The sequence below is a fragment of the Eufriesea mexicana genome, unplaced genomic scaffold, assembly GCF_001483705.2.
Source record: "Eufriesea mexicana isolate 0111107269 unplaced genomic scaffold, ASM148370v2 scaffold484, whole genome shotgun sequence".
NCBI lineage: Eukaryota > Metazoa > Arthropoda > Insecta > Hymenoptera > Apidae > Eufriesea > Eufriesea mexicana.
In genome coordinates this window covers 261,070-273,846 of record NW_016908637.1, presented here as the reverse complement: position 1 = coordinate 273,846, position 12,777 = coordinate 261,070, and the positions used below count along the sequence as shown (strand labels likewise).

The window sequence follows — 12,777 nt, the reverse complement described above, 5'->3', positions numbered from 1 at the left end:
AACGTTTAATCAAAATCGCGCTCAATTCAGTAAGACAGCGATAATTATTAAAAGGAGGTTAAAAAAAATCATTTCGAAAATCCTGTAGGATGGTCAAATAACGCATTGAACAAAATTTGACCGGCAGTATCAGGATAGGAATAAATTAACGTGAAAAACTGCAGAATGACGCAGGAAGGCTGTAGCTCCCGAGTAATTTGCTTAGTTTAAAATCGAGGATCATTGAATAAGAGAAAATTTCACGGAAGAGACGGGAAAGATACTTACTCTGTGCTTTTTATGCAATAACAACGATTAGGAAAGATTTCGAACGAATAGATGCAATTGACAACGCGAATGAATCATAGGGAACAATTTCAAATTGGTGCAATACATTGAACATCCTTGCATCACGTGCATCATGTGCATCATGTGCTCTATGATATTTAACTGAAGTGAGAATTCAACTGATGGAGTGACCATCGCATAAACCGGATTTAAACTTCGTTAAATATGAACGAAGGTCTTTAATCGAGTTCTAGGAACATTATTACAACCTCGGTTGATAGCGAGGAAAGGGTGTGACAAAACGGGGTCGTAAATTTATTTAAAAGCATGCCTAAAAAAATGCAATATTCTATTTTGAAATATTCAAGTTTATAAAATTGATCAAGCAAGCGTAACTTAGATAATAATGTACAAAAAGCTAGAAAAAAAACATATTAATAAATATTTAATCAAACAATAATGGACGAGAAAACTCTTTTTTACTGCATACAGTGCGCGATAAAAATGATTTTCAGCATTTGTCGAGTAACTTCAAAGTAACTTTATTTGAAAAAAAAAAAAAAAAAATAAAAATCGTCCGATTATAAATAAAATTTGATTTTACAGGGGAAGATTAGTACCACTCAAAGCACAGTTGATAGATACTGGAAAAAACTACTATTTTTAGAATATTTTGGTAAAAATAGCAAAAATTGATATTTTTTATGTATTTATGTTATCATTTTGTCGCACGCTTTTTTCACGTAAACAAATAATATTTGTGAAAAAAAATATAAACCGTAGGAAATATTCCTCTCTATTATTAACGATCGGGCACATACGAATGCATATGTAATGTATGCAACGTATTACATTGGTTCCAAGAACACGGCACGAAATGTACAATAGTTGCAGGAAAAATGAGGTATTAACGATTAACTAACATATGAAACCCAACTTTGGACCTAGAAGGAGAGGAGGAAAGGAAATCGATGTAATTTATAAGCGAGTAATTATTAATTTACTAATGTGCGTAATCAATGAAAGTGGATGGTTAGAGTATTTGAATAAATAAAAAGGAAATGTAAACAAATGACGACAGGACCATGTTGTTCTAACAAGTACGTTGTAGTCGGTATATACAGTGACTGGAAGATTATTTGTATCGGCTGTTACAATTTTACGTAAGAAACATATGTCGGAAATCGTTTTGCTCGATTCAAGAATACGGATTTTAAATCCACGCATTACCAATTCGTAATTATATATTACTCATATATTACCCACACTCATCGACTGGTTAGTCTTGTAAGACAAATACCTTATATGTTGTATCCTGTCAAGATGAAGTTTGTATTTCTTCAAGGTTAGGATTATATAATAAAATAATGGAATTTTGTGATAAACTAAAGAGAGTAAGAGAGCAAGGGTAAATATTAACTTATGTAAGACAAAGACAGAAGTTCTGTATTAAGTTCTATAATTTAGGGATTATATTCTGTATAAAAATGAAGCATTTCATTTTTCCTATTAGTCTACGTCTTTTTTTTGCAATAATATTTATACGATCAAATTTCTCTACGTATGCTGCTTATTAGAATTTTTTCTCATTCAACGAATTTAATTTCCATTCACGGAACAAGTTACGTTTCAATGAAATCTAGTTTGTTTAATTTTATGGTAGATAAAAATCAGCGAAGTGGAAAGGATTCCTTCGTCATAAATATAAAGTAAGCTAAACAAATAGCGTATAAAAATGTTCGACGTTGGTATTGTATAACTTAAACACTGGAATTTAGAAATTCTCTTATGCCTGACCTTGTAATAGCATCGCACTATGCAGAACTGGAAAAAAGTTACTATCTAACTTCAATTTTGATGCTCGCGAAAACGCTCACCTTTGGCGACAAGTACACGATAGTCAATGACTAACACTGATCCCGTGTCAACGATCTTGTTTTGTACCACAGCTCTATTTCACTCGACCTCGATGTATCCCATTTATGTCTTTGTCACACGCTGTTACACGATTCAATTTGCACACGTAGAAATTACCAATAACGAAAATTTGCGTGATACTTTATAAGTGAACCACAAAAAGTGGATTACACTATGACTAATTAGATTTGCATTTCTCCTACATGTAAACTCTGTATAATATATATATGCCTGCAATCATGAAAGTGACCTACGTAAAAATTTGAAGGAAATGATTTTATTACTCATTTTATGTCGCACTCGTTTATGTTACAATAAAATAAAGTTACTTTTGGTAAAATAGCGAAAAATTGAATCGTTTGTTCGAGTTTGTAATTTTTCTAATAAATTTTTTAATTTATAACGTATTTCAAAGCGAAACATATTTGACTCATCGTTAGTCCGTTTTTATAGTCACTGGCAAACATTATGAGGAATTGAAAAGAAGTCTAGGATGGATATGTGAAATCGTACCACTCGATGCTATCAAAATTGCTACATTTAGATTTTCCACTGCATATGGTGTAACAGAATAAGTTATAACTGTTTCAAACGATATGGCAAGGTCATAAATTATTACATCTAACAGCGATCATTATTGCCATTGAAATAACGTGGCATCGGAATCGTCTGCCGTTTATAGCTGTAGGTATTTAACGCTGAACAATAAAATGGGAGAAACTGTTCCACTTCGTATTACCTTTTTAACGATTATTTACTATGAATTCGTATCAATAAATTCTCTAATATTTATTATTTCGTAAAGGACTCCTGTATACGAATGCAGCGAAGACGATGGATGGATGCCTTTTCTCGATATGCATTATCGATAAGAGATATCGAGCACTTTGGGTGTACAATAAGAGACACTTTCTGATTACATGCACTTGTAGTTGTTTAGCGTTTTCGAGTGTAATGCAGATGCGTTATGTTGAATAAGCGAAGTTCTGTTTGATTTCTGAATGAATTCTGAATGTGTTCTAACCGATTTCGGGATGATGAGTTCCGTGATGCCTCGTTCAGTTCGGGGTCAGTTAGGATTTTTTCGTGACTGATTGAGGGTGGATATTGGTGGAAGAAAAATAGTGTTTTTCGATTGGACGTAGCTGTGTCTGAAGGAATTTATGTTCGAGGAGTAGGAAACTATGAAGGAACTTGGCCTTTCCTATCGTCAATGTCGTGATTTATGACTAGATGTCTGTTCGTCGCTTCGTTGGGTCAGTCGCACGTGGGTCCAATCCGTTGGATCTGGTGTTTGTAAGTGTCCTGTATCTTTGTGTTTTAAATATATTACTTAATCCGTTGGAAGGACGACAAGACATGTCTAACCTTCGGTGTTGCCGTCGCAACAACTCGAACTGTTTATAAACTATTTTCAACGATATTCAGCAAACGGAAGAATTCCACTCAAATCGACGTCATTCGATTGGATTGGGTCTTGAATGTTTTATCTCGAATTTTTTAACTCTCTGAAATATTCTAAATCGTTGATTTAGCAGTCGGAACACATAATGATCGATTTGATCGACACGGTGTGGTTGTACATGGTGTACGAAAATTAATTGTCATGATCATTACAGCGTGATTCTACTGTCGAATCAGCGAAGATTCATAGGCTGCAAATGAACTGCTCTAGCAAAAAATTAACCGCAATATTTTGGCTTACTCTATAGAAACGCATCGGGTGACGAGTCGGTCAACATTTTCCCAGTGCAACGTGTTTACTCGACACATGTATCGAATTCGCATCGAATTTGGTGTTTCGTTCAAATTTTGCTCGTTACATGCATCCTATTCGATATACATACGTGTTGTGTAAACTGTTGAGCGCTGAAAAAATATTGACCAAATGATCACTCGATGGGCCTCTGTGCAACAGAGCAAAATATTTGTGGTTCATCTTTTGGAAGATCGATTTATTTCCTACCTATGGTTCCTTTCAGATATTTTCTTCTTATAACGAGCACAATAGTATGCATAAAAAAAGAAATTTTACCTTGAAACTCATACTCGAGGACAATCTCGCAGTTACATTTTTAGCTGATCTTTACCGACCCGAATGTAAAAAAGTCACGCTGTAATGGCTGCGACGACTCATTTTCATACACTCTTTACATTATTGTAACCAGTAATATCTCTGATTGGTGCCAAAATGACAGAGTGAAAGTTACATACACTCGGATCAGTTTACAGCTTGCAACCGTAGATACTCAGCCTGTAACCGAACGACAAAGTAGATAAAATTTCGTTCCTTATTTTTGAACTTTATCTTACGATTAGTCATATAAGAAGAGTAAGTCTAGAACGTTATTTAACAAATTTTAACTCTCGTAAACCGTCGGTAATATCTAGCAAATGCAAAAATTTATTCGAGATTATCGTACAGCCTTGACCGATGATCCAACTTTTTATGTCTTCCTAACCCTTTGACTACGAAGGGTATATATACGCCCTGTACATTTTAGTGTACTGTAACACTAGTACCGTTAATTATTAAATCGTGTCTATTATCTTTTTATTATCTTTATTCGTTTATATTATCTTTATTAGCGTTTTAATTTATTTGTATTTATTTATTTTTTTAACCCCTTGACTACGGCAGATTTTGATACGCAGCGACTGTACCATACGGCAGGAATTAAGTTACGATGTGCGCCATTTTTGTGAAAACAAGGGCCCATAGGCGCCCACAGTAGTCAAGGGGTTAACGCCTAAATATCACATCTTCGGGTGCCGTTTGGGTCTATAGGCGATAGACAACCAATCGCAGGGAACGATACGCGATTATCACGTTGTTTGTCCCTATTGATGGTTCTCGTCGAGAACGAGCCATAGTCAAACAGCTAAATACTCGAATTCCTGATTCCGACGACGAAATACTCGTACTTTTAGACACAACCAATTTCACGAGAATGCTGTATCCTTCAAACTGACCATAATTTTGCACTCGATTAATTTTACAACCTCGCTATGTCGTTCGTAATTTCGTACCGATTATACAGGGTGATTCTCTCGCCACTATACTCAAAAGTATCTCTGTTCTCGATATACTGCAAATAACTTTACCCTTGCACAAGTGACTCGTAGGTCTTTACCGTGATACTTGAAGCTAATATCGATCCTATGTTATCAGCCCATCGTTTACCTCGGCAAAAACATTCGTGTCCACTGTGTAGAGCAGAAGAGGACTTTCCTAAAAGGAATGCACGTCTAATTCGTGGATAGGTCCATCTTTTCGATAATTATACAGGATGGACTATGTAAGTGATCACCTCGATTATTTACTCATTAGGGAAAAGACAAAAAATTATTATGTCGCAAATGGTAGGATGCGAAAGAATAACGAGAAGATAAGGACACTTGTTTTTTGTGAAGTTAATCCTGAAGAATTCACCTCGTCGATTTAAATCAGCTTGAAATACGTTGTCGAGATCAATATTTTCAACAATTTCGCCCTATACACATAACAGGCTCTCGGCCTTCGTTTCCGTGATAAGTGTAAAAATATTTTTAACGCTATATATCGTATTTCCAAAGTTTGAGATAAGTTTGGATAAAATTTAGACTATATTTGGATTACGCGTTGACGGATTACAATTTGTTTTGATTTTATATTCTACTATTTGTGTTACGACTATTTGATATTAATCTACTTATAGCTGATAGCCCATTCGTTTCGTTTCTGTTAGCAAGCAACGATACCGAGTGACCATCGTTTATTTAAAACATAGTTTGTGCATGATTCCATTTCTTGGAATCCTAACAAGCCCCAAGGAAGTGGCTGTGAGACAATGGACAGTCGGTCAAACTCGTACAGAGCACCAGAGTGCATGTGTCACCGGTTTTCCACTCGTAAAGTTTATTTTGCGTTGCATTTAAATCGTTGTATCTTTATCTTCTGCTATAAGGATTATTGGGTTATGGGGGAATAAAGTACCCTACGCATTATGCATTCCTGAAATATTTTTATTAAGAGAAGAAGGTATATCGTAACTCAACGAGCTCTCTGGAGCGACTAACTTTCTTCGTGCCGTTCAGACCATGGATTCTTGTCTTTGTTTCTATAAACATCCAGCCTTCGATCCTGGAACCTAAGTTTTAAGAACTAGCTCGCTTAAGGAGCGATTACTTTTTGTAAATAAACTCCTTAGTGGACGTATGTTAATTCAACGTCTACCTACTGTGTCTTAATCTCACTATTGCACTGCATACGTAACTACATATATTCCTTGTTATTGCGACAACTCTTTCGTTTTTGCAAATAAATATTCTTCTATTCAATGAAACGACGATTTCATTATTTATATTACAGTAGAAACCCGAACTTGGTCAATACTAGTATTCACCAGCCGAAACTAACTTTAACCAAGACCTCTCGGCACTCTTTATTTTGATTAGTTAATTCTAGAATATCTCTGTTTTTAAAAAGAGAAGAAAATTTTTATAATTCAAAATTCCACGAAAGTATATCATGTAACAAAGATAGTTGTTCAGTATTTGTACTTTGTTGTTGTTATTCATTTTCTCTAGTTAAAAATAGTTACCTGCTTCCTGATTTCAACGATGAAGGTATTGTAGAATAGCAAATACTGGTCTTGAGACACCGAAAATTGACGAAAGAACAAGAACACGATAACACAAACTCAAAACTCGTAAACTGATTTAACTTAGGGAAAGAACATCAAGATAACGAAAACACACAAAGACGCACTCTTTTAAACGACTCACGCTTGTGCTGGTCACAACCGATTTTCAAGGACTCTGTTTTGGTTATGAAGGACCACGCTTTTATGCTTTCCTTAACCTACGCTTCACCTCCCCGTAGAGGAGTCACGCAACTTAATTTTGTTACATAGAATAACTTTTCGATTTGCTTCTAGAAGATATCGATCTGTTTACAATTTGTTTTCGTTGGCAATAGTCGATTCGCGATTTCTTTTGGCATCCTACAGTATTTTTTTATACGTTACTAGTTTTACACTTTAAATTCACCCTTTTGCAGATCAAGCACTTCCACGTAAATATTTTATTTGAAAAGAACATGAAATATAAATTAGCCAGTAAAAAATTACAAATTCTATTAAAAGGAAATTGAAAAACGGTAATATGGAGGAGGTTTGGTTGATTCTGGGCAATGCAAGTGTCCACAAGACGTAGGAAATCCGTAACCTTGTTAGTCAGACAAGGGGCACTCTACTTTTTCTACCACCATATTTTCCAACGATAAACCCCATAGAAGAAGTCTTTTATAAAGTCGAAGTTTGTGCAAGAAATATGTTAGCTGATCCTTCAAGTTGTAAACATTTGGTAGATGTAATTAATAACTCTGTTGCAATTGTTACTTTCACGAATTGTTATAATTGGGGAACTTATTATAGTCTAGGCTGTATATGTACATATAAATTTATCTATATATATATCTAATACACATAGGTAATGTAATTATAAAATACGCAATACATATGTACTTTAATGAATTGGTAATTACTTTTAAACAAATATTTAATATACCTCTTTTTAATAAAATTTTTAATTTCTTACTGGCTAATTTATATTTCATATTTTTTTAAATAAAATATTTATGTGAAAGTACTTGATTTGCATAAGAGTGAATTTAAAATACAAAACCTGTACCATCTTACACTGAGTATACAAATTTACAGCATTCAGTTAATTCTGAAATTAACTGGTTACATCGCCACACAAGTTACATCGCCAATACCGATGAGACCTTTGTTAAAATTATTTTTATTCGATTTCGAGTTTTTATCGCAACATGACTATCGTCGATGTGTTCGATTTAGATTAAATTGTACATACACGATGTTCTTGAAAGACACGTACAAAGGGCAGTAGGTGATTCTACATAAAAAAAATATGGAAAAAATATAAAATAACTTTCTTCGTTCAAAGCATAATTTTTGAGAACGAATTTACAACATTTTTTATTTCATATTTTCCAATTTTTCATAAAAATTTTTTTATTTTTAGTAAAATTTTGCACTTATATCGAGTAAACTATACTTGTATTTTAAAATCAAAATTGCAATCCATTTTTTATTCTTTTAAATGTATCTTTAAAACCATGTGAGATAGGGTGAAACTTCTCAAATGAAAAATATTTTGGTTTTAGCGTTCTACTTCCCTACCATAAAAAATCCCAACTTTTTCTGAGAATCCGTTTAAAAGATGAAGAAAGTATTGAAAGTTTGATCGTTGGAAAAACGTTCTGCATCGCCAAAAAGAAATTATTCCATATGTAATGCATTATGCTTTGCATACACGCATACATATTGAAAATATCAGAATTTTTTATTGAAATATTTCGAGGAACGGCATTGAAAATGTAAAAATAAGCATTGCTGTAATATTTAAGAAGCAGCATTACTTTTGTATCTACTGACAAAGGAATTACCCTGTATATAAAAGCTGATACGCGAGACATATCGTAATGATTTCGTAGAAATTTCACTGGATCGCTTCCCAATGTCATTGTCGTACCCGATTCGTAGAATGGCCTGAAAACGTCGATCACCTGTGTTGATCGCTAGCGAGTGTTGTGATTCGCGACACGGAAATATCGCTTACCGACACAGTAAGGCGTACAGGGTGATTAAAGACAGGGGTTCGTAACTTTAAAAGTAAACCAAACACGCATAAGGGAAAAAAATTTTTTAATAAACTTCCTGACAAACGAGTCAATGTATCGATATTTTCAGAATATTACATATTTTGTTTAGTAACAGAAAGGACCGACTTGCTACAGGATTTATAGCCCTATATAAAAACAACGGATTGTTTAATAATTTTTTCTTCTCTCCTTTTTTTTTTCATTTTTATCTAGTTACAGACTTTCTACATTTTTTTCACCTTTTATTCGACACTAGGAAATTCGATTAGAGTCGTGTACTTTTTCAAAAATACCTGAAAGTGTTTTTATTTCACTTGTTCTAAACGAAACAAAAAATTATTTATACTTTCAAAAATATTTATCACCGACACCGTAAAATTTTAATACTTTTTCACGTTCTAAGTTTATTTCCAGTAGAGCAGCTGTTTGAGAAAAGGGCCAAATAGATATCTGGTAAAATCGTGTTTCGAGATATTCAAAGTTGAATTTTCTTTTTGTTCGTAAAATTACGATATTTTAAAAAAAAACGTATACATTCGATATCTCATAAACTTCATCTTTGATATAGAGCGAGAGTAGAATAAATAGATAGCGGATGTTTAAATGCAAATGCATATTTTTATAGAACACACGTAAAGGAACGAGACGTGTACACAAATAAAATATTAATAATATATTGTAACGCTAATTACAATGTTATATACAATGTAAATAACACATCTGCTTTTAACTTATTTGTCATGCATAAAAATTCGCAGCCTAAATTACTAGATTCTTTATTAAAAGAATAGGCAATAAAAATGCGAAAATCAGGAAAAGAACCTAGCTCGAGAAATGCTGTTCTTTCAAAGAATTCGTCGGATTTAAAACTACCGTAAATCGGTATCGTAAATTAACTTTGAATAAAGCTCCTTTATTCATATAGAGTTCCACTTCCAACGAAATTAAACTTGTAAAAGTAAAAAGTATCGGCGTATTTATAAAATTTCTATACACATTGAGCTATACACATCGGTTCATTCCATTGTATTTCTGAATCATCTTGTTACTTCCATAGAAACCGTGATTGCTGCATACACAAATGACTACATCACAGGTAGAACTACTGCCATGCCTACCTTACATCACGATATAGACATGGCATATGGAAACTATTTTTGTACATGCAAAAACTGCAAACAAGGCGCCACTAATCTAATAAGCGCTAACAATTGACAAATAGTGCTTTTTAGTGACTCTTGTTCACGAATTTTTATGCTGTACATCGAAGTGTTATAGAGGCATTTTATAACGCTAGTTTGTCGCAAACGGATAAACATTCATTATAACACAGGGAAAAGATCTAAGATTCAGCGACGGTGTCAATTGCGTTTTACCACTCGCAATTTACTGTTGACAAAATAGAGCGAGATCCATATCCACGTCATACATAGTATCCTAACAACGGTAGGGGGTGATTCTACATGCAAAAACGAATCAAGAAAAAAGAATTTTTTTTATTCGAAGCTTTGTTTTCGAGAAAATTAACTTTAAATATTCATCGAGTACGCGTGCACTTAGCTATGGCTTATGCGAATAGACTATCGATACACGAGCATTGTAGATTCGAGGAGGAAGTGATTCTACGTAAAAGAATAGATCGAAAATCAAGAATAAAATTTTGTCATTCGAAGTTTCATTGTCGAGAAAATCGACTTTGAATATTCACCGAGTACACGTGCACTTAACTTTTGTAAGACGAATGGACCATGAGTATAATACATAATATGCCAAAGAACTTCTCGTTCTTTATCCTGAAGTCTTCCGTATCCTCTGTTAACTTGAACTTGTTATTTCGTTATTTATATCGTTACTGACTGTTTTTGCAAAATGAAAGCCACCTCATAATCTATTTCTTCTTTATTTACTTAGAAAATTTGGCTAGAGTCACGAATAATCCCAATGTGCCGTTTTGCCGTGGTTAATGAAAATAAATAGAAAACTTTTCATTTATTCGTATACACTTGGTCTCCGTTAAAACAAACTTCAAACACGATTTATTCGATTCGGTATTTTAACTTACAGGCCTTCAATTCAGAAAGGTGTTTAATCGCGATAAAGAACAATGGACTGTTCGAGTAATATCTTTCGAGTTTATGTCTTTAAAATTTATTTAAATGCAAATTCAAAGTTGGAAACAAACGTTTACTGTCGAAACAGATTTGCAGAAATATTTAGTACTCTTATTTAATTAATATTTTACCGAAGTTATTATTAATAACTAATAAAGCAAGTAATTGTAATTACATTACACGGCATTTGTATATATTTCTAACACGAAAATGGTTTTTAATCTTCTCATTTCAGATTAGTTGGCGGCAAAAGAATGGTTTGTTACGACGATCGTTACATCTTAAAATTAGCAGCAGAAATTGATGGTATCGTAGTCAGCAATGATAATTATAGAGATTTGGCACAGGAAAATCCAGAATTTCGAAAGGTCATAGAAGAAAGAATTTTGATGTATACCTTTGTGAATGACCGTTTTATGCCACCAGATGATCCATTAGGTAGAAGCGGCCCTACTCTAGACAATTTTTTGAGAATTTTTCCCAAAAAATCTGATCCTGCGCCACCTTGTCCATATGCAAAGGTACATATACATACTTAAATAACTCGTATACCGTATCAAATTATCTAGAGGAGCGTTAAACGAGGCGAAATAATCGAGGACCAATGGAAAACAATGCCTTTGTTTGCAGAAATGCACCTATGGAAATAAATGTAAATTTCGACACCCAGAAAGAGGTCCTCACCCACAAAAGTCAGTTACCGAAAAGCTGGTAGAACATGTACAAAAGCATCTTCAAGTAAAAGGTTCAAATCCAAATGTTTTTTTATCGAGTAATATATCTACCAATACCTTTCAGCATCAACCACTATGTAAAACCAAATCAACGGTAACTTCTAGTACTCAATCGTTAACTTCGGTTACAAAAAGTAGATCCGCAGAAAATGTCACACTTGACCAACCGATAAATTCCACGATACATGGATCGCAAGTACCTCCTATCACGAGTTCTCAAGGTAACGATCTTTTGACCTATTAATATTTTTATCGCGCTATCTATCTTATGGCGTTGCACTGCCTGTATTTCTTACATTTAACAGTAAGTGAAGAAACCGAAGTGATTAACTCCACGTTTTCCATAACTTTTAACGTATGAAAGAAATTTCTTCTTTTTCTTTGTTGTAGTTGATCCGATTTGACAAATGGATCACTCGTATGTAACAAGAGGGAAATTCCTAGATTGCGTCGATAAAATTAGAAAATAATTCAACCATATATATGTGTGATATTTACAATGCATTTATTATAAATAAATACTAATGGCGATAGTGTTAGTATAGTAGTAATGAAAAGTCATTTTAAGTAATAAATATATAATAAATTTATAAATATCAATACCTACTATGTATATCGTTGGATTATATTCTAGTCTTACCGATACAATTTTCAGATTTCCCTCTTGCTATACAGGGTGTCCCCTTTACGTTGAACGTTTAAATTATTTTCGTTGAGGGCAAGAAAAAAATGGGAAAAGGGAATTTGAATGCTCTTGCCAAAATTATCTCGGAAGTCATTTGGACAAAATAAAAGGTCTTTTATAATGTAACGTTATAGTCGACATTAAGACGAGTTCAGTCTGATAACACTATTGTATTATATCGTATTGTTTCAAACACTTCGGTTGTAACACGGTAACGTGTATATTTTACTAGTTAAAAATAATCGATGCGAATATTCGAACAATTTCATGAATGAGCTTATATGTAAGTATTTATATATTCTTTTATCCATATATTAGCTATCAATGATCGTAAAGAGTCGAGGTAAAAGATAAAAAAATTATTTTTATTCCCTCGTATCGAAATGTACAGCA

General features: G+C 33.5%; 1 protein-coding gene across 1 annotated transcript in view; it reads left to right on the top strand.

The window, feature by feature from the left end:
• Positions 1 to 12,777, top strand: part of Regnase-1 (zinc finger CCCH-type containing protein regnase 1) — a 91,982-nt gene that overhangs the window by 76,788 nt on the left and 2,417 nt on the right. The window contains exons 5-7 of the mRNA XM_017897263.1: positions 11,201 to 11,486; positions 11,596 to 11,920; positions 12,776 to 12,777. The exon at positions 12,776 to 12,777 is cut by the window's right edge and continues 254 nt beyond it. Of these exons, the coding sequence (XP_017752752.1) occupies positions 11,201 to 11,486; positions 11,596 to 11,920; positions 12,776 to 12,777 (613 nt within the window). The remainder of the gene's footprint in view (positions 1 to 11,200; positions 11,487 to 11,595; positions 11,921 to 12,775) is intronic.